Raw genomic sequence first — 22,286 nt, 5'->3', positions numbered from 1 at the left:
GAGGGTCTATTATTTATATGGGTATCCTCTGTAATTTAGACATATGCTGTGCATCTGGGAGCTTTATTCAAGCCTAATTACATTCCCCTTCAACAATCTTTGAAAACTTGGGGAATAGGTACTTTTCATAAATTCTTGGTGTTTAAATTGGCATACAAATTTGAAGAATAATTTACCATTACCGTTTTCATCCAAAAATTCTATCCCTACGAATGTAGCCAATAGGAAGCACACAAAGATGCATGTATATATACAAGAATTTAGAACATCCGAAATATTTAAAAAGAATGAAGTCCACCTACGTGTGCTGGCATAGAAAGGTGTCCACAAAATATTAAGTAAAAAAAGCAGTGTGTGTGTATATATATATAAATAAAACAGTATTATATGTATATATATTACATGTTATTATATTGTATTACTTTATATTATATACATATTATAATATTATTATATATACTATTATATATATTATATATATAAATAAAACAGTACTATAACATATACACACACATATATATATAAAACAATATTATAACAGCTATTTTTTTAAAGGTTAGATCATATAGTCATACATATAAGGTTTAACATGCACAGGAAACTTCTGGAAGTTTACACATATGGAGGTTCCCAGGCTAGGGGTCGCGAGTCAGAGCTATAGCTGCCAGCCTACGCCACAGCCATAGCAACACAGGATCAGAGCAGTGTCTGTGACCTACACCACAGCTCACGCCACTGAGCGAGGCCAAGGATTGAACCTGCATCCTCATGGATACTAGTCAGATTCGTTTCCACTGAGCCATGACGGGAACTCCAACAAAGTTAACTCTAACGTCATGAAAGAACAATGTTCTGGTGGACAAATGAAAGGCATAGATAGCAGTTCTAACAAATACTCTTTAAGAAATTTTAATTACTTACCTGTAATGGACCCAAGATAGAGCTTGTTGTATACATAAAAAAGAGACGAAGATAACTCAGAACATTTGCAAATGCAAAAAGCCCTTCTGCCACCAGTGTAGGATGAAATGCATCCCAGTCCTTCCGATCAGCAAAATCGTGAAACTATGGTTAAGAAGAAAAAGCCAAAGGTAAATAGCTCTCTCAAAAAAAAAAAAGAAAGAAAGAAAGAAAGAAAACTATCTTATGTCTCCTTGTGGGAACACCATTTATGTTTCATAAAGTTTTCTTCTTTAACAGAAATAACATTGTTTTAAATAAAAGATTTCTAAGTATGTTGGGTAATATCACTTGCTCTATATAAAGAGGTTTTCTTAGAAATAATTTTATTAAACTTTCCATTAAATTTTTTATGAATGCTTGCTAGTTTTTCTTAAATTCCACAACACAAACTTTAAGAATGTGTGCTATCAATTAATTAGCTATCATACCAAATTAACCTAGTCCTGTGACTCAGGGGTCTAGAATACACTATGGAAACTCTTCTCCCTTCTAAATATTAAGAAAAAAAATTGCATTATTATACCTAGACATAGAGTGGCCACATGTTCCAACTGCCTGAGAGAGTTCCAGTTTTCCTGGCATAATTACTAATAGTTCCCCCCTTTATTCTCTAGGTGTCCTGGTTTGGAAAGGAAATTATATGGGCACCCTACTTCTAGAACTAAAGGGACCACTCTAAAAAAAACAATGACCTTTAATCTCTTTATTGAAACATTTATCTATATATGATCAATTTTTTTTTTTTTAATTTCACAACTCTGGTTACTGAGCATACCTATTAATAAACATGTTCTCTACTACCGCCCAGAAACAGAGGTTTTTAATAAAGTAAAATGATATAAGATAACCAGTTTGTTGTCTCCTCTATAAGTTAGTCAAAAACCAAAAAAATATTGGAGTTCCCACTGTGGCGCAGTAGAAACTAATCCAACTAGTGACCATGATGTGGGTTCAATCCCTGGCCTCACTCAGTGAGTTAAGGATCTGGCATTGCCATGAGCTGTGGTGTAGGTTGCAGACAGCAGCTTGGATCCCGAGTTCCTGTAGCTGTGGTGTAGACCAGCTGCTGTAGCTCTGATTCCACCCCTAGCCTGGGAATCTCCATATGCCCCAAGTGTGGCCCTAAAAAGCAAAGAAAGAAAGAGAGAGAGAGAGAGGAAAGAAAGAAAGAAAGAAAGAAAGAAAGGAAGGAAGGAAGGAAGGAAGGAAGGGAAGGAAGGGAAGGAAGGGAAGGAAGGAAAGGAAGGAAGGAAGGAAGGAAGGAAGGAAGGAAGGAAGGAAGGGAAGGAAGGGAAGGAAGGAAAGGAAGGAAAGGAAGGAAGGGAAGGAAGGAAGGAAGGAAGGAAGGAAGGAAGAAAGGAAGAAAGAAAGAAAGAAAGAAAGAGAAAGAAAGAAAGAAAGAAAGAAAGAAAGAAAGAAAAAGAAAGAAAGAAAGAAAAAACAAAAAATATTATAAAATAAATAGTTCATTGAATGTGACACTTCAGAATTCGAAACTCAGATTTAGACAAAGATAGTCAAACTCCATTACCTTTTCTGGGCTTTTATAAATCTTTATAAAGATAAAACTATAAGGAGTTTCTGCCGTGGCTCAGCAGGTTAAGGACCCGACTAGTATCCATGAGGATGCGTGTTCAATCCCTGGCCTCGCTCAGTTGGGTGAGGATCTGGCATTGCCATGAACCGCAGTGTAGGTCACAGACACAGCTTGGATCCTGCATTGCTGTGGCTGTGGTGTAGGCCAGTAGCTGCAGCTCCAATTCAATTCCTAGCCTGGGAACTTCCATATGCTACAGGTGCAGTTCTAAAAAAAAAGTAAAATTATGTGTATAAGGTTAGATTTTTGTCACATTTTAAATTTAAAACTCTAAGCACCAGAAAATAATTAAATTTACATCGGTTTTTAAGTTGTAGAAGATAAGAGTCATGATTTGGAATGTATGAAACACTATACAATGAATTCCATTCAGATAAACTTTTTCCTGGCATATATAAAGATATGTAACACTAATTAATTTAAGTAACTTTGTGTTCTCATTTTAAGTATATATAGGTTAATGAGGTAAATGAACCTAGCTCAGATGTAAGGAATTGGCATTTGGTAGAAAGAAAATGCCTAGACAGACCTGGATTTAAATCCAGTCTTGGTTTCTTACTCTGTGGTCTTGGACAAGTTACTTATTATCTCTGAGCTTCCTTTTCCTTATTTGCAAAATGGGGATAAGGACATCTGTCTCATAGAATCCCTGTGAGAATAAAATGAGATAAAGTATAGCAAGTATCAACCATGTTGCCTGGCATATAATAGGTAACCAACATTTAAAGGTAATTAACATCCTTTAATCTATTAGATAGGAAGGAAACAATGAGCACTATTCCTTGCACAGGGTACGTTTAAAATGAAAACACATCAGACACAAATTTGGGCCAAAGTACATAGCTAAATATCTTGGTTTTTTCCTAAATAAATTTCACTTGTGCCTCCAATTGACATAGTTAATAGTCACCTTGTTGTGAGCAACCACTTTGAGAGCAAAGGTTGCCAAATAAAGTGAATTCATGACAAAACTGAGTTGATTACGTGATTCTTCTAAAAAGTCTTCCAACCCTTCATACCAGAGTCTTTTAATGTCTGACCAAATCATTCCTAAAAAAAAAAAAAAAAAAGGAAGAAAAAAAATCAGATAATGCTCTGTTAATTCAACAATAAAGTAAAAAAGACTCTGAGTCAAAGTATTAAATAAATAATACGCATCGGCTGTAATCTCATTCGGAAGAAAAAATAACTTTTCAGTAAAATGCTCTAAATAACCTTGTTTCATATGACGATATCTTTTCCAGAGAGGGATTTTAATATATGATGTGAAACAAGCATGAGAAAACAAATAAATTGATGTTAAAATCACATCCCCCTCAAAGGTTCAGTTTTTGATTCTTTATCTACACTCGCTCTTATAGTGACCTCGTCTGGTCTAGTCTAATGGCATTAAATATCATCTACATGATAGAATTTCAAATTTTCTTCACCTAAACTCAATCTGTATTTATATCATAATTAATATCTCTAAACCTCTCTCCTAAACTTAATTTGTATAGGTACTTGGCTACTCTACATCTCTAATTGGATGTCCTAACAGGTCCAAACTGCACCCCTAATCTCTGCCCCCAAATTAGCTGCACTTAAGACTTCCCCATTTCAGTTGATGACAACTCCCCTCTAGCTGCTCACTCTAAATGTCATTGAATAATCCTTGAATGATATTCCTTTAAACCACATACTCAATGCAGTAGTAAATCCCGTTGGCTCTACTTGCAAAATAAAGTTAGAAAATCTTAACTTTCTCACCACTACTTTAACTTCTAGCCACTATCTTCTCAGGCTTGAATCTCTGAAACAGCCTCCCTGATCCCCTACTTCTATGCTGATCTTCCTAAAATTTATCCTCAACAAAACAATCAGAGTAACCCTTTCAAAATGCAAGAGTTACATCTCTCACAAAAGCTCTGTAGTAACTCCCAGAGAAGAAAGGATTAATTGCAGAACAGAATGCTTTCCCCACAGGAACATAACCTAATGTTATCGTCTATTAAAGTGGTTTCCTTGGAAATATACCATGTTAAGAAAAATATGGAAGGTCAACATTGTTATAAAAACAACCACTCACTGGGAAACTGCATCTGAACTGGGAGGACAATGAGTGGACTCGCAGACCTTGAGAGTATACACAACCAAGACAATATAAAAATATGTTGAGAAATACAAGCCTCAGCTTCTCTGAGCGATGCCTCTCTTAACTTAAGAGTGCGCTTATGGTGGGAGGTCCCCTTGCAGGCTTTGTAAGATATCCTACCAGTTTTATAAGAAATCCTGCTAGATTTGAGGCTCCTCTGACTGGGGTAACCCACACCCATAATTGTGGCCTCATCACACAAAAGTGAGTGTGCCCCAGTCTTTTGTAATAACTGCCAGTGAAGACATATTTGAAGCTACCATACTGACATTCTCTATTTCCTGTCTTATTTCCTTCTACAAAGCTAAGTAAAGCTGTAGCAGGTTCTGTCTATTGTGTCCTGTGAGTGTGAATGTTAATGTGAACCTAAGACCACCACTGCTGACTGCAGAGCAGGCACTGCACCTTCCCCTACATCTCATTTTATTCTGAGTCAAAACCAAATTCCTTTACAGTAGCCTATGAGGCCCTACGTTACCTCTCTGACCTCTCCTATCAATCTTTCCTTCCACTACTTTAGTCACACTGGCTTCCTTTCTTCCTTGCTGTTCTCTGAACACATAAGATCCTGTCTTAGAGCCTTTACATCAGCTCTTCTCTCAGGCTGGAAGCTCCTCATTCAGATACCCATTAGGCTAACTTCCTTACTCTGCATCTTTGCTCTCCACCTACTCTGATCATCCTATTTAAAACTGCAAATCCCATGCCCCTGCCTCCCAATCCCTCAAGCCTCCTTCTATCTTTCTTCTCCCTTAGTACTTAACACTTTTAAACAATGGATATAGTTTATTTAGGATGTCTGTTATTAACTATCTTCCTCCCTCTGGGTAAACTCTTCAAGGGTAAGAATCTTTGTTTTATCAAGCAATGTCCTAAATAATGCCTGACACATAGTAGGTGCTCAAAAAATTGCTCAATATACACAAAACCAACCAAACACACAAAAAACTCTCTTCCTGTTCTTTGGCCAGAAGTTCCTTCATAGTTACATATTCCTAGGAGGACCAGAGAATAGCATTATGATCCAGGATAGCTTTATATTTTCCTCCATGAAGGTATTTTAAAAGAGAATGTAAAGTGACAAAAGAGCAGAGTGCTACAATGTAACATGGGTGAAGAACAAGTTAACCCAAACAGAATCATCCTCTGGCTCACCAGTTGGCAGAATAAGTTGTCTGGGAAATAAATGAAGTATTCTTGAAGGACTCTGTTCATAACATCTTAATTATATAGCACTCGTATTTTATGTAGAAAAGCATTTTAAAATATTTGCAGATCTAACAGGGGAAAAGCTTTTTAAAAATTCCTCTTGGGGAGTTCCCAATGTGGCACAGCAGAAACAAATCCGACTAGTATCCATGAGTTGGATTCAGCATTCAATCCCTGGCCTTGTTCAGTGGGTTAAGGATCTGGCGTGGCTGTGAGCTGTGGTGTAGGTCGAAGATGCGGCTCAGATCCCAGGATGTTGTGGGTGTGGCATAGGCTGGCAGCTGTAGCTCAGATTCGACCCCTAGGCGGGAAACTTCCATATGCTGCAGGTGAGGCCCTAAAAAGCAAAAAAATTCTACTTGGATGAGCTTCTATTTAAAACAAATAGACAAGAACCATCCAAAAATGTTAAGCAAATAGTTTAAAATTTTTTAACCCAAACACTTTAACACTAAAACACTAAACCAGGAAAGATGCTTACAGAAATAAGTGTTTTATTTCTATAAAATGCAATATTATACCTAAAGTGAACTCCTGACAAAAATTACAACATGAATTGGAGAGATTTTTGATCAAGAATGGCAGACATATGAAAGAATACTAAGTACCACTGTCATGTAGTTTTCCATCTCCTGTGCAACACCCCACAATGAAAATGAAGCTAATACACTTGATGTATTTTATATGTGTGAATGTGACTGGAAGATACAATAATTTTAAACTAATACAAGCAAGGCAATCACTACACAATCAGGGACTCTATTTTAGGGTCCTTTTTGTTGCTGTTTCTAGAAGTAGTAACATTGCCAAAGTGTTGGTGGATTCCTCAAGGCTTGCTCCTAGGTTCTCTCTTACTTTATACTTTTTCAAGTGTCTCACCCATGGCCACAGTTTCATATACAAACTATATATAGATTACTGACATATTGCTAACTCAAATTTAAACTTCCACTTGAGTTCTAGACTATGCTATCCAATTGTCTGACTGATATCTCTTTTGAATATCTTGAAGGCTTTTCAATTTCAACAAATCAAAAACCACACTCAGAACCTACCCTTTCAAAAATCTCCAAACTTAGTACTCTTCTAAAATACTGAAGTTGCTTAGTAATCTCCTTCACCTCCTATATATGTATTTCCTTGTCCTATTAGCTTTGCTTTGTAAATATCTTTCGAATCTGTTTCCTTCTTTCTTTTTCTATCACAACCATCCTAGGTCCAAGGCACCATCAGCTTTCATCTAGGTTACTCCAATAGCCTCCTTTTTGGTCTCCACCTACTCTTGGCACAGCACTTCCTCCCAACCCACTCCAAATACTGTAGCCAGAATGATCTTTTCAAAAGGAAAATCTGTTCTTGTCACTCAAATATTTAAAAACTTCAGTGGTGAAGTTCCCACTGTACGGGTTTGATCCCTGGACTCGCTCAGTGGGTTAAGGATCCAGCGTTGCCACAAGCTGTGGTGTAGGTCGTAGACGCAGCTCGGATCTGGTGGTTTTGTGGCTGTGGTGTAAGCCGGCTGCTGTAGCTCCTATTTAACCCATAGCCTGGGAACCTCCATATGCCCTAAAAGACAAAATAATAATAATAATAAAAATTCAGTGGTTTTCCAATGTTCTTAGCAAAAAGTAAAAATTACTTAATGTGACCAACAACAAGGCTGTCCACAGTCTAGGGCAACCTCTGTTTCTATAGCTTCATCTTGAGTTCTACTTCCCCTGTTCTCCTTGCTTCAGCCTTTACTCAGTCCCTTCTTTGTACCACGCTCCCTCTGGCCACAGGGCCTCTAAATGTAACTTTTATTATCAGCCTAGTATATTTTTCTCTCCCACTTCTCCAAGTTGATTCCTATTTTCCTTTAAATCTTAGCTCATTTATCACTTCTTGAAGACAGCCTTTCCAGGAGTCCCTGGTGCAGAGTGGGTTAAGGATCGAGCATTGTCACTGCTGTGGCTCAGGTCACAGCTGTGACGTGGGTTCAATCCCTGGCCCCAGAACTTCTGCATGCTGCGGGTGGGGCCAAAACAAAGACAGCCTTTCTAACCTTTTGACTAGGTAAAATGTCCTTATAAAACAGTTGCTCTCCTGGCTCCACGAGCTTTACTTAGTAGCACTTAAGTCATTCTTGATTTTTAATTTTTTTATTTTTGTCCTTTGTCTTTTTAAGGCCACACCCGCAGCATATGGAGGTTCCCAGGCTAGGGGTTGAATCAGAGCTACAGCTGCTGGCCTACACCACTGCTCACAGCAACACCAGATCCTTAACCCACTGAGCGAGGCCAGGGATTGAACCCGTGTCCTCATGGATACTAGTCAGGTTCATTAACCACTGAGTCATGATAGGAACTCCTGATTTTTTATTTTATTTGTATGATTCTCAAGAGTAAACATGATTTTACCATTTGTTATGAAATTCAATAACACCAGCAATGTTTATGCTATCCAAAGAGTGGTATGACTCTTTGACTTCAATGAGTTTTTATTCACCACTAAGGAATATAAACTTGAATTCTTACACAGACTTGGGTAAACTGAATTTTTTGTTTGTTTGTTTGTTTGTTTTTAGGGCGGCATATGAGGCATATGGAAGTTCCCAGGCTGGGAGTCGAGTGAGAGCTGCAGCTGCTGGCCTATACCACAGCCACAGCAACATGGGATCACAAGCCATGTCTACTATCTACACCACAGCTCACGGCAATGCTGGACCCTTAACCCACTGAGCAAGGCCAGGGAAGGAACCTGCATCCTCAAGGATACTAGTTGGATTTGTATCCCACTGAGCCACAGTGGGAACTCCCTGTATCTTTATTTTGCAAAACAAAGAAAATATTCTTTCTTTCCCACTACTATTTAAACAATAGATTATCAATAAATGACATAAAATTTCCTTATGACTAAGGTATATACAACAATCTTTCAGAAGTAAATTAAATAGAGGGAAAAGCACTTTTTAGATTCCTTTTAGCATAACCTATTCAAATAAAAATATAAATTTCACATTGAAAAGATCTACAACAATAAAATTTGTAACCAAATATGATAAAGTATATTACTTCCTAAATTAAAATGTTAAATTTTAGATAAAATAGAAATATCAGAAACAGGAAAATATTAATAAGAAGAAATTATTTATCTAACTTAGAGTACATATATGTGTATTATTTTTATATCTACTGCTAAAAGTAAAACTCTTATTTAAAACCAGCTTACTTGAAATGAACTAATTTCCAAATAAAAATCCCAAAATACACAAATTATTTTTTATATCTGAAGAACTAAGAGTGAACACTGTACATTAACTCTTCTCAAATTATTTAATAACTGGAAAAATCAAGAACTTATTAATCAATTAGTGCTTCATACCACAGAAAAGACTAAATTTCAACATTCTTTTTATTCTATAGCAAATAGTATTAAAAAAAAAAAGGTGGGAAATGCTGAGGTTGAAAACAAGGTTGAGAATCCAGAGGGAAATAAAGGAGATGTTGTTAAAAGACCATAAATAGACAATATGACTATACTTCAACTCCCCTTTCCCTTCCCTACCTCCCAAAAGGGCAAAGGCAGTAAAAACTGCATAAGGTCATTAAAATATTTATTACACAGCATAATACTTATAAAAAACAATTTTCAGAGAAATGTCTTTTTCTTTTTTAAACTGTCATTTCTAAAGAGATCTAGCTCTCACTACAAAGAACTCATTTATATAATGAGTCACCAGGGAATGCTCTAAATCCAAATTTAAGCAATGGTTCATAAGTTCTTAAAAGAAAAATTAATGATATAATAAAACAAAATAGTTAACTCTCTCTCTTTTTTTTTTTTTTTTTTTTGGCCTTTTAGGGCTGCACCCACAGCATATGGAAGTTCCCAGGCTAGGGGTCCAGTCAGAGCCATAGCAATGCTGGATCCGAGCCACGTCTGTGACCTACACCACAGCTCACAGCAACACCGGATCCTTAACCCACTAGCAAGGTCAGGGATTGAACCCGTGTCCTCATGGATGCTAGTCCAGTTCGTTAACCACTGAGCCACGAAAGGAACTCCCACTTAACTCTCTCTTTTTTTATTTTTTTCCTTGCCCGAGGCATGTGGAAGTTCCCAGGCCAGTGACTGAACCTGTACCTCAGCAGTGACCTGAGCCCACTGCAACACCATAAGCGCACTGCAGCGACAACACTGGATCCTTAATCTGCTATGCCACAAGGATATTCTAAAATAGTTAACTATTAAAATGCAACTGAGTATAAAATGTGTTACATTTCAAAATACCTAAGAACATGTTCATACTATAACAAAAAAATTCATCAGCAAAATTTGTTTTTCTGTTTTAACAATCATGAACAATTTTAGCAATTGAGAATTTTAATTTTTTTTTTTTTGTCTTTTTAGGGCTGTACTCATGGCATATGGAGGTTCCCAGGCTAGGGGTCCAATCGGAGCTACAGCTGCTGGCCTACACCACAGTTCACAGCAGCGCCCACCAGATTCTTAACCCACTGAGCGAGGCCAGGGATTGAACCTGCGTCCTCATGGATGCTAGTTGGGTTTGTTAACCACTAAGCCTTGAAGGGAACTCCAGGAAGTGAGAATTTTTAACTTCCATGTAACTAAGTAATATTAAATAAGAGATCTGCTTCCTTATCATTAAACTTAAGAACATCTATCTTTAAAAAAATATTACTTAAGTCTTCAATGATCATGGAAGTGTTCAAATTCTCACTTACAAACAGTGTAAAATTACAAACTGAACCAGTTTATAATGTCACTAATGGGAGAATTAATGGGCTAAATTCAGGAAGAACCTTTTGAATTTACTTGTTACTTACCAATAATCCACAGTATAAGAAGATAGTCTATTCTTTCAAGGGCTGGCCCCATTGTGTTTTTCTTATCTTCATTGTAGACAAGAGAGTATAGGTTCAGCAATAGCAGGAATGTGAAATATGATGCTCCATGAATAATAAATTTCATAAAAGGTGTGTGAATAATTCTGCCAAACTGAGATTTGGGAGCTATCAAATAACAAAGTGACAAAACTGGCCAAAAGATGCCGACTGTCAAAACAGTCATAATCTTCTTACAGGTAGGCTTACGTCGATAACCTGACATTTGTCCAAACCAAACAGTGTTCAGGAACTGCTGACAGTTAGATTGGGAGACAAACTGAAAAGGAAACACACATACAAAAAAGTAAAGTATAACCTGTAAATGTGATCTGATTTACGGTTATTTAATTGATATTCAAAGTTTTAATAATAGTTTGAAATCAATTCTATACAGTCCACATTGGTTTTTTTCTTACATGGAATTAAACAGTATAGTGGTTAAGAGCACAGACTCTGGAGCCAGATTACCTAGATTCAAATCCAGGCTCTGCCACTTACTTATTAAATGACCTTGAGCAAGTTTTTAAACCTTTCTAAGCCTCAAATTCCCCATCTATAAAAAGAAGATAATAACAGTATTTAGCCATACACTTGTTATGAGGATTAAATGTAAAGCTCTTAGAATAATGCCTGGTCATAGCATGCACTATGTAAGTATTAGTGATTATTACCAGCCTACTCAGCCGTTTTGGAACATTTAACTTATAAAGACTCATAATAATGGTTATGAAATTTCAAAACTAACACAAACCATAGAGACTTCAGCCTAGAGAAATAAATGATGTCAGTTATAAGAAAACCAACACGTCAAGACAACAAAGCAATTAAAGTCTAAACATCAAATATATTTGTGCTCCACAAAAACACGAGAATTTCTTAAGATGTATTAAAGATACTCTTAAATTCTCTTTTTTGGCCACGCCCACAGCATGTGGCAGTTCCCAGGCCGGAGAGCAAACCCAAACCACAGCAGTGACCCTAGCTGCTGCAGTGATGACACCAGTCCTTAACCCACTGTGCTACAGAGGAACTCCTCTTAAATCTTCTTAAAATGGAATTCTGCCTGAGAAGAAAAGGAAAAATACTCCCAAATAAGAGGAAAATTCTAGTTCAAGTATAGAAATTAATTTACCAAAGTTTACAAAGCTTCTTGGCTTTCAAAATTCAGATGCGTTATTTTCCCAACATAATGCTCTACCTATGAAGTATAACTTTAGGACTCTGAAACTCTGGATACAATATTGTAATCAGGTTTGAAATGACCAAAGTAAAGCACAAGTGATCATAATATCATTCAGATATTAAATAATATTTGATTGATCTTCTGTTTTAAAATGATTTATCCTTTTAACTACATTGTAAATTATATTCTATAATTTATAATACATATAGATAGAGTGAATATAATTTATAGAGTGCAACAATCTGGTTTAAAAAAACTGAACACGGGAGTTCCCATCGTGGCACAGCAGAAACGAATCTAACTAGTATCCATGAGGACACAGGTTTGATCCCTGGCCTCACTCAGTGGGTTGAGGATCCAGCATTGCCATGAGCTGTAGTGTAGGTTGCAGATGTGGCTCAGATCCTGCGTTGCTGTGGCTGTGGTGTAGGCTAGTGGCTACAACTCCGACTCGACCCCTAGCCTGGGAACCTCCACATGCCACGGATGTGACTCTAAAAAAATAACAATAAAAAAAAAAATGGACAGGGTTTTTGTTACTGTTTGTGGTTATCAAGAAATCTCCTAATATACAATACCTATTTTTGGCAGTTAAGTCATTTCATTATTTATCCTTCTGCTTAAAATTCCAGTATTCTTAAGGAATGGAAGTTTGTCCCTCAAGAGGAAATATCGAAGAGAAAGACAGCTTTTCCTCCCATCAACTACCCAGTTTAGTAGCATCCCAAACTTAGTGGTTTCACCCGTCTCCCAAGTATCAAAGCAATCTTAGGACTGACTGTTGCCCTTGCCATCCCTCTATATAATGATGATTTAATTAATAACAATGTTAAATACGTAATTAGAAGAACAAATTTTCAGTTGGAGATGTTCTAGGTCTGTGGTGGTTGTAAAACAAAGACAGAAATTCTTCGATATGCTTCTCATCAACAGTTGGGTTACCAATATTCCCTACCCTTCAACTCAACAAGTTTGTGATTGCTTTAACTAGTACGTTCTGGAAGAAGTAACGCCATGTACTTTCTTTTTGTCTTTTGTCTTTTCAAGACCGCACCCATAGCATATGGAGGTCCCCAGGCTAGGAGTCAAATTGGAGCTGTAGCTGCCAGCCACAGCCACAGCAACACAAGATCCAAGCCGCATCTGCAACTTACATCACAGCTCACAGGATCCTTAACCCACTGAGTAATGCCAGATCCTTAAGCCACTGAGCGAGGCCAGGGACTGAAACCATGTCCTCAAGGATACTAGTCAGGTTCATTAACCACTGTGCCACAATGGGAACTCTGACGTTATATGATTTCTGAAGGTAGGTCTTAAAAGGCCATTCAGCTCTTGGAGCCAAAAGCTGGCATATAAAAAGTCCTACTACCCTGAAGCCACTATGCTGTGAGGAAGCCCAGGTACAAAGAGGCACTCCAGTCAGCCCTCAGAGGCTTCTCGGACCATCTCCTTACAGCCAACCCACATGATGGCCATGCCCCTCCATTGTTCTAGCTCTGAGTTCTAAGGAGGCCCACCCTCAATGGACCCACCCACCTGAGCACCCAGCCCATCCAGAGCTTCCTGTTTGGTCCTCAGCTGCTGCTTAGGCACCAGAGATATGAGTGAAGATGACTCTAGAATGATTGTAGTCCCTGGTCATTTTGAGCTATCTCCAGCTGAGACCCTTGACATGGTGAAGCAGAAACAAATCAACCTTGCTGTGCCCTTTCCTAATTCCTGACCTACAGAATCCAAGAGCATAATAAAGTGATCATCAAATTATTACAAAATGACTATGAAATATTGCTTTATGCCACTAAGTGTCAGGATAGTTTGTTATTCAGGATGGATAGCCTGAACAAAGTCTATCAGCTATTTGGGAAAATATTATTTTTTCCTTTGATCATATTTAGAAATCTAGTTTCAAAAACAAATTTACATTTTTATTCATTCTTAAAACTACAGAGTATTTTTCTTGGAACTGAAAATATTACTATTACTTCTTGTTTCCTTTTCTCTCATCTTCTTTGAAGTGGAACATTTGGTTAACCTCTGTGAGTCCTACAGGGATATGCATATTTATCATTAGGAAACTGCCTCTTAGTTTTTTCTTCCCTAACCAGGATAATCTTGGTTCTTTCCACCTTTCTTTAAGGTTCTTTTTTCAATCATTTAAGTTGATTTTGTATCTTGTAATGGCTTTATTCTATCATTTTCTAGTATTTCATGTCTTTTAAGTTGTGGAACACAGAAGTAAATAAATTAACATAATTCTAGTCAATAAGATGTAGTCAAAATGTGTAATGGAGGAGGATTACCTTGGGGTTCCAATTTTCTCTGTTTCTACATAGGTATACCTATTAGCATTGTACTTCCTTTTTAATCCACATAGGTAGGTTATTGATTTATAACCTTATCACTACACTGACCCAAATTCTTATACTTCTTTTTTTCTATAAATGTTTTACCTTAAGCAAGAAATTTGCAGTACTAGAAAAAGTATAGGATTTGAAGCCAGAGATCTGGATAAGAAACATAATATCTAGGTAATCTTAAAGTAAACATCTTAAAAATTCCTGTATCGAGTACCTAAGTCATAAAGCTATTGAGATAATAAACTGTCAACCAAGAAATAAAAAAGTTCTGCTCCTAGCACCAAAGGTCCTGTATCTTGCCTTCCAGCATTATCTATTTGGGGCTCCATTTTTATACTAACATAAATTTGATAAGCAAGCTTAATTCCAACATCTATGTTGATAATAAAAATAATGGGTCTCAGAAATAACCTTAAAAGTGCCATTACCAACACCACCTACTATTAACTAAACATCATTATCTATAGAAAAATATCTATGTCTAATAAGTTATCTCAAAAAATGAAATTAAAAATGCATACCTTCCTTCTTCAAGTTCCTGAACCATGTGCATGTGAGTGTATGGGGAGTAGAAATAGGTATTTCCCTTAATAGGAAGGGATGATGCCAGAAGAGCCAGATTCAACTTAGTTATCATAGCATACGTCTCTCCACCTTTGGGTTTCACAATGAATTAACAAATAAGAATAAGGAACATAACATCTGATTCTTTATTTTTAAACAGAAAGGCCCTATAACTATAGAAAGAGTTATTAATAACCAGATCAATAACACAAACCTATGACAGACAAAACACAATATGGAAAACTTCATTAGAACGGCACTTACTGCATGAGATCTTACCTGCATAGCTATTATTTAGCAAAAATATTAACATCCATATTATTATTAAAATTAAATTGTTAATAAATAGTGGCAACTACCATTTATTGACTACTTGCTTAATGCTAGTATGGATTATGATAAACTCTTTAAATATATACGTCCTTAATTATTTCTTAAAACTAAAGCTCAGACAGATTCAATAACTTTCCCAAGGACACACAGTTTTCATCAAGCAGAACTAGGATCTCAACTGAGATGTATTTTTGCTCCAAAGCCTTTGCTCTGAGCCACTAGATTGCTGTGGAGGAAATAATTTAAATATATTACAGAAAACCTCATACCTCCTTTTGGTTATATTTGATAGCAAGTTTTAGACGACTTAAATTCATTCTTTCTTCTAACAATCCCCGTTTGTCAAGAGGCTCATCACTAGATGTATGGTTTAAGATAACTTCCAATTCACGTGAATTTCGGGCTTGCGCAAGCAAATCTTTAGCAAACATTTTACATTGCCGGGCTAGTTCCTCGTAATCATTCCTGCAAGGTGCAGAAGTCTATCATTAGAAATGTCACTTCCAACTTCTAATGAAATTGTTTTCACTATTTTACTCAGTAGCATTTTAATTCTAACAATGCTACACAACTACGGAAGTCATTTTGTGCTGACAGTCAAAGGAACCAACTGGTACATAAATTCTCCATAGTTTTGGAGAAAACTGTAACACAATTATGATAATCTTAGTTAAGCACAATGATTTCTTGTCTACATTGATATTCCTAGAAATTCTGATAATATTTGTCAACCAGTTCTTCACTTAACTCATTTGCCCTTATTACCTGTTTCATATAAAGCTTCCTTTTACATTATTTATATAAATAGATGATAATATCTTGATGCTATCTAATAAACATTATTATACAATTTTAACTAGAAGTTTTTTCTATGATATTCCATGTCTATGCTACTTCTGACATTAAAATAGTATTTTGTTTTACTTTTAAAATGCTCATTTGAAAAAAATTCAAGTCAGAAAGATACTGAAATACACCTAGTACAGAATTCTCCTTCAGAATCACTATTCCTTGAAACTTAGGACTTAATTACTTATTAAAGGCAAGTCTAGAAATTCCCACTGTGGCATAGTGGGTTAAGAATCAGACTGCAGAGGCTTGGGTTGCTGTGGAGGTGAGGGTTTGATCCATGGCCTGGCGCAGTGGGTTAAAGGATTTGGTGCTGTAGGTCACAGCTACAGCTTGGATTCAATCTATGGCCTGTGAACTTCCATATACCATGGGTGTGGCCATTAAAAAAATTTTAAAAAAGGGGCAAAACTAAAGCAACTTGTAAGAAACTAATAAATTTTAGTAGGTAATTCTTTTTAAAATATCAATTACATTAAGCTTATGCTTGAATTTAACAATTAAAAAAAGTTAGAAATAAATAATTATGAATCAAGTGAGGTCAGACTTCTGAAAATATTTTTTTTTTAAGGGAAAGGAAGTGAAAATAGGAAGATTTCCCATTGATTAATCTTTCCATTCAATGGGGTCTTCCCCATTTTATGGCTTTTTTATGGTTGCATAAAATTATAACTCAAAGAATTAAAAACTTTTCCTTGGAGAGTAACATTTTTCTCATCCATTCTTTGCATTTACTACATAACCAAATTACCTAAGAATATGTAGCTGAATTTCTTTAACAAAGAATTACCTGCTTCTTAGTCTAGGAATCTAACTGCAAATGGGAACAATCGTCAAAAGTGGCAGCATTTTAATTTTATACCTACAAATTATGGTTCTCCTAACAGAAAATCTCACCAAATAGTGAAAAGGAACAGTGTTTGTGTGTGCAGAACACACTTCACATACAGAGAGCATTATATATGCTTCTGAAAGTTTTGAAATATTGGCTCCAAGGATGATTACAGAATCTGGGAATGAGGAGAGATAAGAGAGAAGGAAGTTAAAAATACGTTTGCTCTTGCTTAAGGCTACTATTCCCACTACTCTTCATAACTGCCCTAGAATGTCTTTGGCAATGTTGGAGAGAGTAGGGATTTAGGGGTGATGGAAGAGTGGAAGAGGGCAGATGGAAGAGTGACCTGAGTGGTACTGGGGTCTACTCCACTGAGGAAAAAGGAAGATCCCAAATTATCATATAAATATAAATGATAATTTGGCATACAAAAAAAAATTAGGTTGAAAAAATTCTGTAAAAAAACATATAATTTACAATTTCCATTCATTCCCACCTGAATTCCACCTCGACAAGGCTTAGTTCTTTTAAATCAGCACTAAGTTCAAATGCTCTCAGAATTGGATCCTCTTCTGTTAACATTATTAGAGCGGGACTGGCCAAGCAGCGATATATATCAAGACGAAACCTGTGATAAAATTTGATTCCATGATGTAAAATAAATTTATTATATACATATGATTAGTTTCTTTAAGCTACAATTTTCATAACTTTAAAGTATTATAAAAGTAAAAAAAAATTTAAAAACTATGATATATTTATTATAAGGTAAACTGCATAAAAAAAAAAGACTTAAAAAAATAAATATTTTGAGGAGTTCCCTGGTGGCTCAGTGTGTTAAAGACCTCGCCTTGTCACTGCTGTGGCTTGGGTTCAACCCCTGGCCCAGGAACATTTGCATGCCACAGGTGCAGCCAAAAAAAAGTTTCTATTCTTTAACTGAGTATTATTTTAAATGAAATATGCCAATAACTAATACATTTTGATTATGATATGAATGATTATTAAATTTTTCCTTCCCCAGTGATAATTTTACTTTAATATACTACATATATATTACACATGGCTCATTCAACCAGGTTATTTTTGAAAGAAATTTCAAATCTTATAACTGATTTATGCCTAACGTCTGGCTAATGAAAAAGTACTTACTTTACTTTCTGTAAACTAATTAACAATCATATTCAATTTCTAAATAGGAAACCAAATCAGAAAAATGTTGCTATAATTCTTTCACTTATAAGTATATAATTCTTAGTTTAGAATTTTGTAGATATTATATAATGCATATTTTTATTTTAAATATAAGTTTAACATACACATGTTTTTATTTTATTTAAAAATTTTTTAAATTATAGTTGATTCACAATGTGGTGTCAATTTTTGCTACATATGCTTGTTCTTTAGAAAAGCAAGTAGTTTAGTACATGATGCTCCCAAATTCTCCTTCCACCAACTCTAATCATCTCTTTGAATCACATTTCAGAGAATTGTGAATATCCTTCCTGATGTTTTCTATCCATACACAAACATAATCAGACATACTATGTAAAGCAACAACTATTTCTATGTCTCTACATAGAGTCATCTCATTATCTCCTAAAACTGGATGGTTTTCCAAATTCAATGACAGTCCATCAAATCTCCATTAATGGAAATTTAGATTGCTTCTAATTTTTTATTTCCATAAATAATGCAACAATGATTCTTCTTTTTTTTTTTTTTTTTTTTTTTCTTTTTCAGCATATGGAAGTTCCCAGGCCAGGGATCGAATCCAAGCCACAGATGTGACCAATGTCACAGCTGAGGCAATGCCAGATCCTTAACCCACTATGCCAGGCCAGGGATCAAACCCACACCACCACAGAGACAATGCCAGATCCCTAACCTGCTGCACCAAAGTGGGGACTCCAACAATGATTGTTCTTTAGTTCATATATCCTTTGCACACTTAGAATTACTGGATAAAATGGCATGTGTATTTTAAATTCTGACATTTCCAAAGCACAAACAATAAGGAGAGCTCATTTCCCCTTCAACTTTCATTAGTACTTGGCTACTCTCAAAGATGGAAAATGGAATTTATGGAGTTCCCATCGTGGCACAGCAGAAACGAATCCGACTAGGAACCATGAGGTTACGGGTTCAATCCCTGGCCTCGCTCAGCGGGTCAAGGATCTGGCATTGCCGTGAGCTGTGGTGTAGATCTCAGATGCAGCTCGGATCTGCTGGTGCTGTGGCTGTGGCATAGGTCGGCAGCTACAGCTCCGATTAGACCCCTAGCCTGGGAACCTCCATATGCCATGGGTGCAGCCCTAAAAAGACAAAAGACAAAAAAAAAAAAAAAAAAAGAAAAACGGAATTTTAAGAGTTGTATTACTCTGAACTTCTTTAGAAGCTTAAGCAAACTTTCATGTTTACTATTCACTTATACTTCTGTAAACTATTTGTTCATTTTCAATAGTCTATTTTTTTGATGATTTAAAAAAAATCAATTTGTAAAATATTTTTATATATCAAAGAAATTAACCCTCTGTCTCATCAAAAGTGTTTTAAAGGAGTTCCCGTTGTGGCGCAGTGGTTGACGAGTCCGACTGGGAACCATGGGGTTGCGAGTTCGGTCCCTGCCCTTGCTCAGTGGGTTGACGATCCAGCGTTGCCATGGGCTGTGGTGTAGGTTGCAGGCGCGGCTCGGATCCCATGTTGCTGTGGCTCTGGCGTGGGCTGGCGGCTAGGCTACAGCTCCGATTAGACCCCTGGCCTGAGAAACTCCATGTGCCGCGGAAGGGACAGGAAAAAAAAAAAAAAAAAAAAAAAGGGTTTTAAATACTTTTTCCCAGTGGGTTGTGTCTTTATGTTGTTTTGTAATGGAATTTATCTGTATGAAAAGTAAAAAATTTTATGAAACAAACTTACTGAACTATTACTTGTTTACCTAATAGGTTTCATATCTTACTTAGACACAAAAGTAGATCCTATATAATGCATTTTTAAGAAAACAGTATTTATGAAATCCAGTTATGATCTAGCCATTTAATTAATAAGTTCAATTATTTGTATCTTCTTAAGTAAGGATTTCTAAAGAAGTATTAGCCTACACCAAAACTGTCCAAAAACTCGAGAAAAATATACACAATGAAGAAACTTATCTGTTTCCATCAATATGTCTATAGTAATTAATTTACAGTTTTTTTAGATTGTTTCTAGAAAGGACTTTAGTATTAAACTACATTATTGTGTCTCAAAGCATGGATTAGTGACAAAATGCAGAGGAAGAGAATGACTGCTAGTAACAGTGGCAACCAATTATGCTTGAATAATAAAGAAGTGCCATAGTACGGAATGTAATTAGATATAATCTGGAAAATAATGAGGCTGCCTCACTTTATAAAATCTGTCATTTTCAGTACTGAAAACACTACCAAAGGTAATGGCAAGATATGAAGAGGTTAGTGATTTCACTACACAAAAAACAGGCATAAAATGGACAAAATTGTTTTTTAACTGTTTCAGGTCACTGGAACTTATCCATTGATTATTCTCTATTGATAATATCTACTAATAATTTCCAATTATTGAAAACCTGACAGAATTTCAGGCAGGAACAGCTGGAACCTGTGGCCTTCTTGCCTGCATTATGTCCATCACCTCCGCCTCCAGTTCACTCAATGAGAATCACAGTTTTCCAGTCTGAAACTGGTAAATCTGTACCTTTGTGCTAAAGGGGTGCAAATCAATGCATTTGGAGACAAAAACCTATAGTTCTGCTGGCTTAAATGAGGAAGACCTGCAGCTCTGCAAGACCAAGCTTGCAGTCTGAGTTGAGACAAATAGTCGGTCAACAAGAAATTTAACAGAGATGGAGTTCCCGTTGTGGCACAGTGGTTAACGAATCCGACTAGGAACCATGAGGTTGCGGGTTCGATCCCTGGCCTTGCTCAGTGGGTTAAGGATCTGGCGTTGCCGTGAGCTGTGGTGCAGGTTGCAGACGCGGGTCGGATCCTGCGTTGCTGTAGCTCTGGCGCAGGCCGGTGGCTACAGCTCTGATTCGACCCCTAGCCTGGGAACCTCCATATGCCGCGAGAGCAGCCCAAGAAATGCCAAAAAGACAAAAAAAAGAAAAGAAATTTAACAGAGAGATGCTGGAAATGAGAAAAGACATACAAAGATTCACATAAGTTTTCCATAGATCCCTGCCTGACTGAAAAATTAGGCATGTGTGCAGAACATCAGAAAGTCAGAAAAGGAACTCTTGAGAAATGGCTGCAACTATGGATGCATTCCCCAACTAAGCCATAGATAGATCAGAAAAGAGTAGAACCCTTAAAGTGTACTGACATAATTTTTGCCCAAATCATTGGCATGGTTAAAAAAAATATGGTAGGTGTTTCCGCTACGGCGCAGTGCGTTAAGAATCCGACTGCTGGAGTTCCCGTCATGGCACAGTGGAAACAATTCCAACTAGGAACCATGAGGTTGCAGGTTCGATCCCTGGCCTCGCTCAGTGGGTTAAGGATCTGGTGTTGCTGTGAGCTGTGGTGTACGTTACAGACACGGCTTGGATCTGACGTTGCTGTGCCTGTGGAGTAGACCAGCAGTATAGCTCAGATTAAAACCCCTAGCCTGGGAATTTCCATATGCCGCTGGTATGACCCTAAAAAAAAAAAAAAAAAAAAAAAAAAGAATCTGACTGCAGCGGCTTGGATCACTGAAGAGGCTCAGATTTGATCCTCGGCCCAGTACAGTAGGTTAAAGGATCTGCCATTGCTACAGCTTCAGAGTAGGTCACAGCTGCAGCTCGGATCCAATCCCTGGCCTGGGAACTTCCATATGCTGTGGATGTGGCCATTAAAAAAAAAAAGATATATTATATAATCACAATGGAATACTACTCAGCTGTGAAAAAAGATGAAATCTTGCAGAGCGGCCATAGTACAAAGACCCTGAGTTCACCCCCTCTCACAGGCACACCAAAATTACAGCTATTTACAGAGCAATTATTTATGAGAAAGATCAGAAGACCAGCAGAAAAGATCTTCCCTAAGTAAAGGTATAAAAAAAAGGAACCACAAGAAGGGTAGGAGAGATGGAGATAGCAGTTAGTCAAGACCCATACCACCAGGAGGTCAACCCATAAATGGAAGGACAATTACAACTGCAGAAGTTCTTCCCAGAGTAAGGGGTGCAAGTCTCATATTGGGCTCCCCAAACCGGCAGGGGGAGGGGAGGGTCCTGCCTAGGGAAGGTGAGTCCCTAGAATATTAGGCTTTGTAAGCCAGCAAGGCTTAATTTCAGGAGAAGCAGAAGGCTGTAGGAAATAGAGAATCCACTCTGATTTTTTTTTTTTTTTTTTTTTTTTTTTTTGGCCAT

The 22,286-nt window shown here is 36.8% G+C and overlaps 1 protein-coding gene across 9 annotated transcripts in view; it reads right to left on the bottom strand.

Annotated features, from left to right (window-relative positions):
* Window positions 1–22,286, bottom strand: part of TRPC1 (transient receptor potential cation channel subfamily C member 1) — a 62,077-nt gene that overhangs the window by 12,844 nt on the left and 26,947 nt on the right. For all 9 annotated transcript variants that reach the window (XM_021068257.1, XM_021068260.1, XM_021068258.1 and 6 more), the window contains 5 exon segments: window positions 17,413–17,544; window positions 15,502–15,697; window positions 10,733–11,069; window positions 3,471–3,610; window positions 922–1,065 (listed from right to left, as the gene is read on the bottom strand). In XM_021068257.1, the coding sequence (XP_020923916.1) occupies window positions 922–1,065; window positions 3,471–3,610; window positions 10,733–11,069; window positions 15,502–15,697; window positions 17,413–17,544 (949 nt within the window).

The sequence above is a fragment of the Sus scrofa genome, chromosome 13, assembly GCF_000003025.6.
Source record: "Sus scrofa isolate TJ Tabasco breed Duroc chromosome 13, Sscrofa11.1, whole genome shotgun sequence".
Classification (NCBI taxonomy): domain Eukaryota; kingdom Metazoa; phylum Chordata; class Mammalia; order Artiodactyla; family Suidae; genus Sus; species Sus scrofa.
This window is presented reverse-complemented; position numbering and strand designations above follow the sequence as displayed.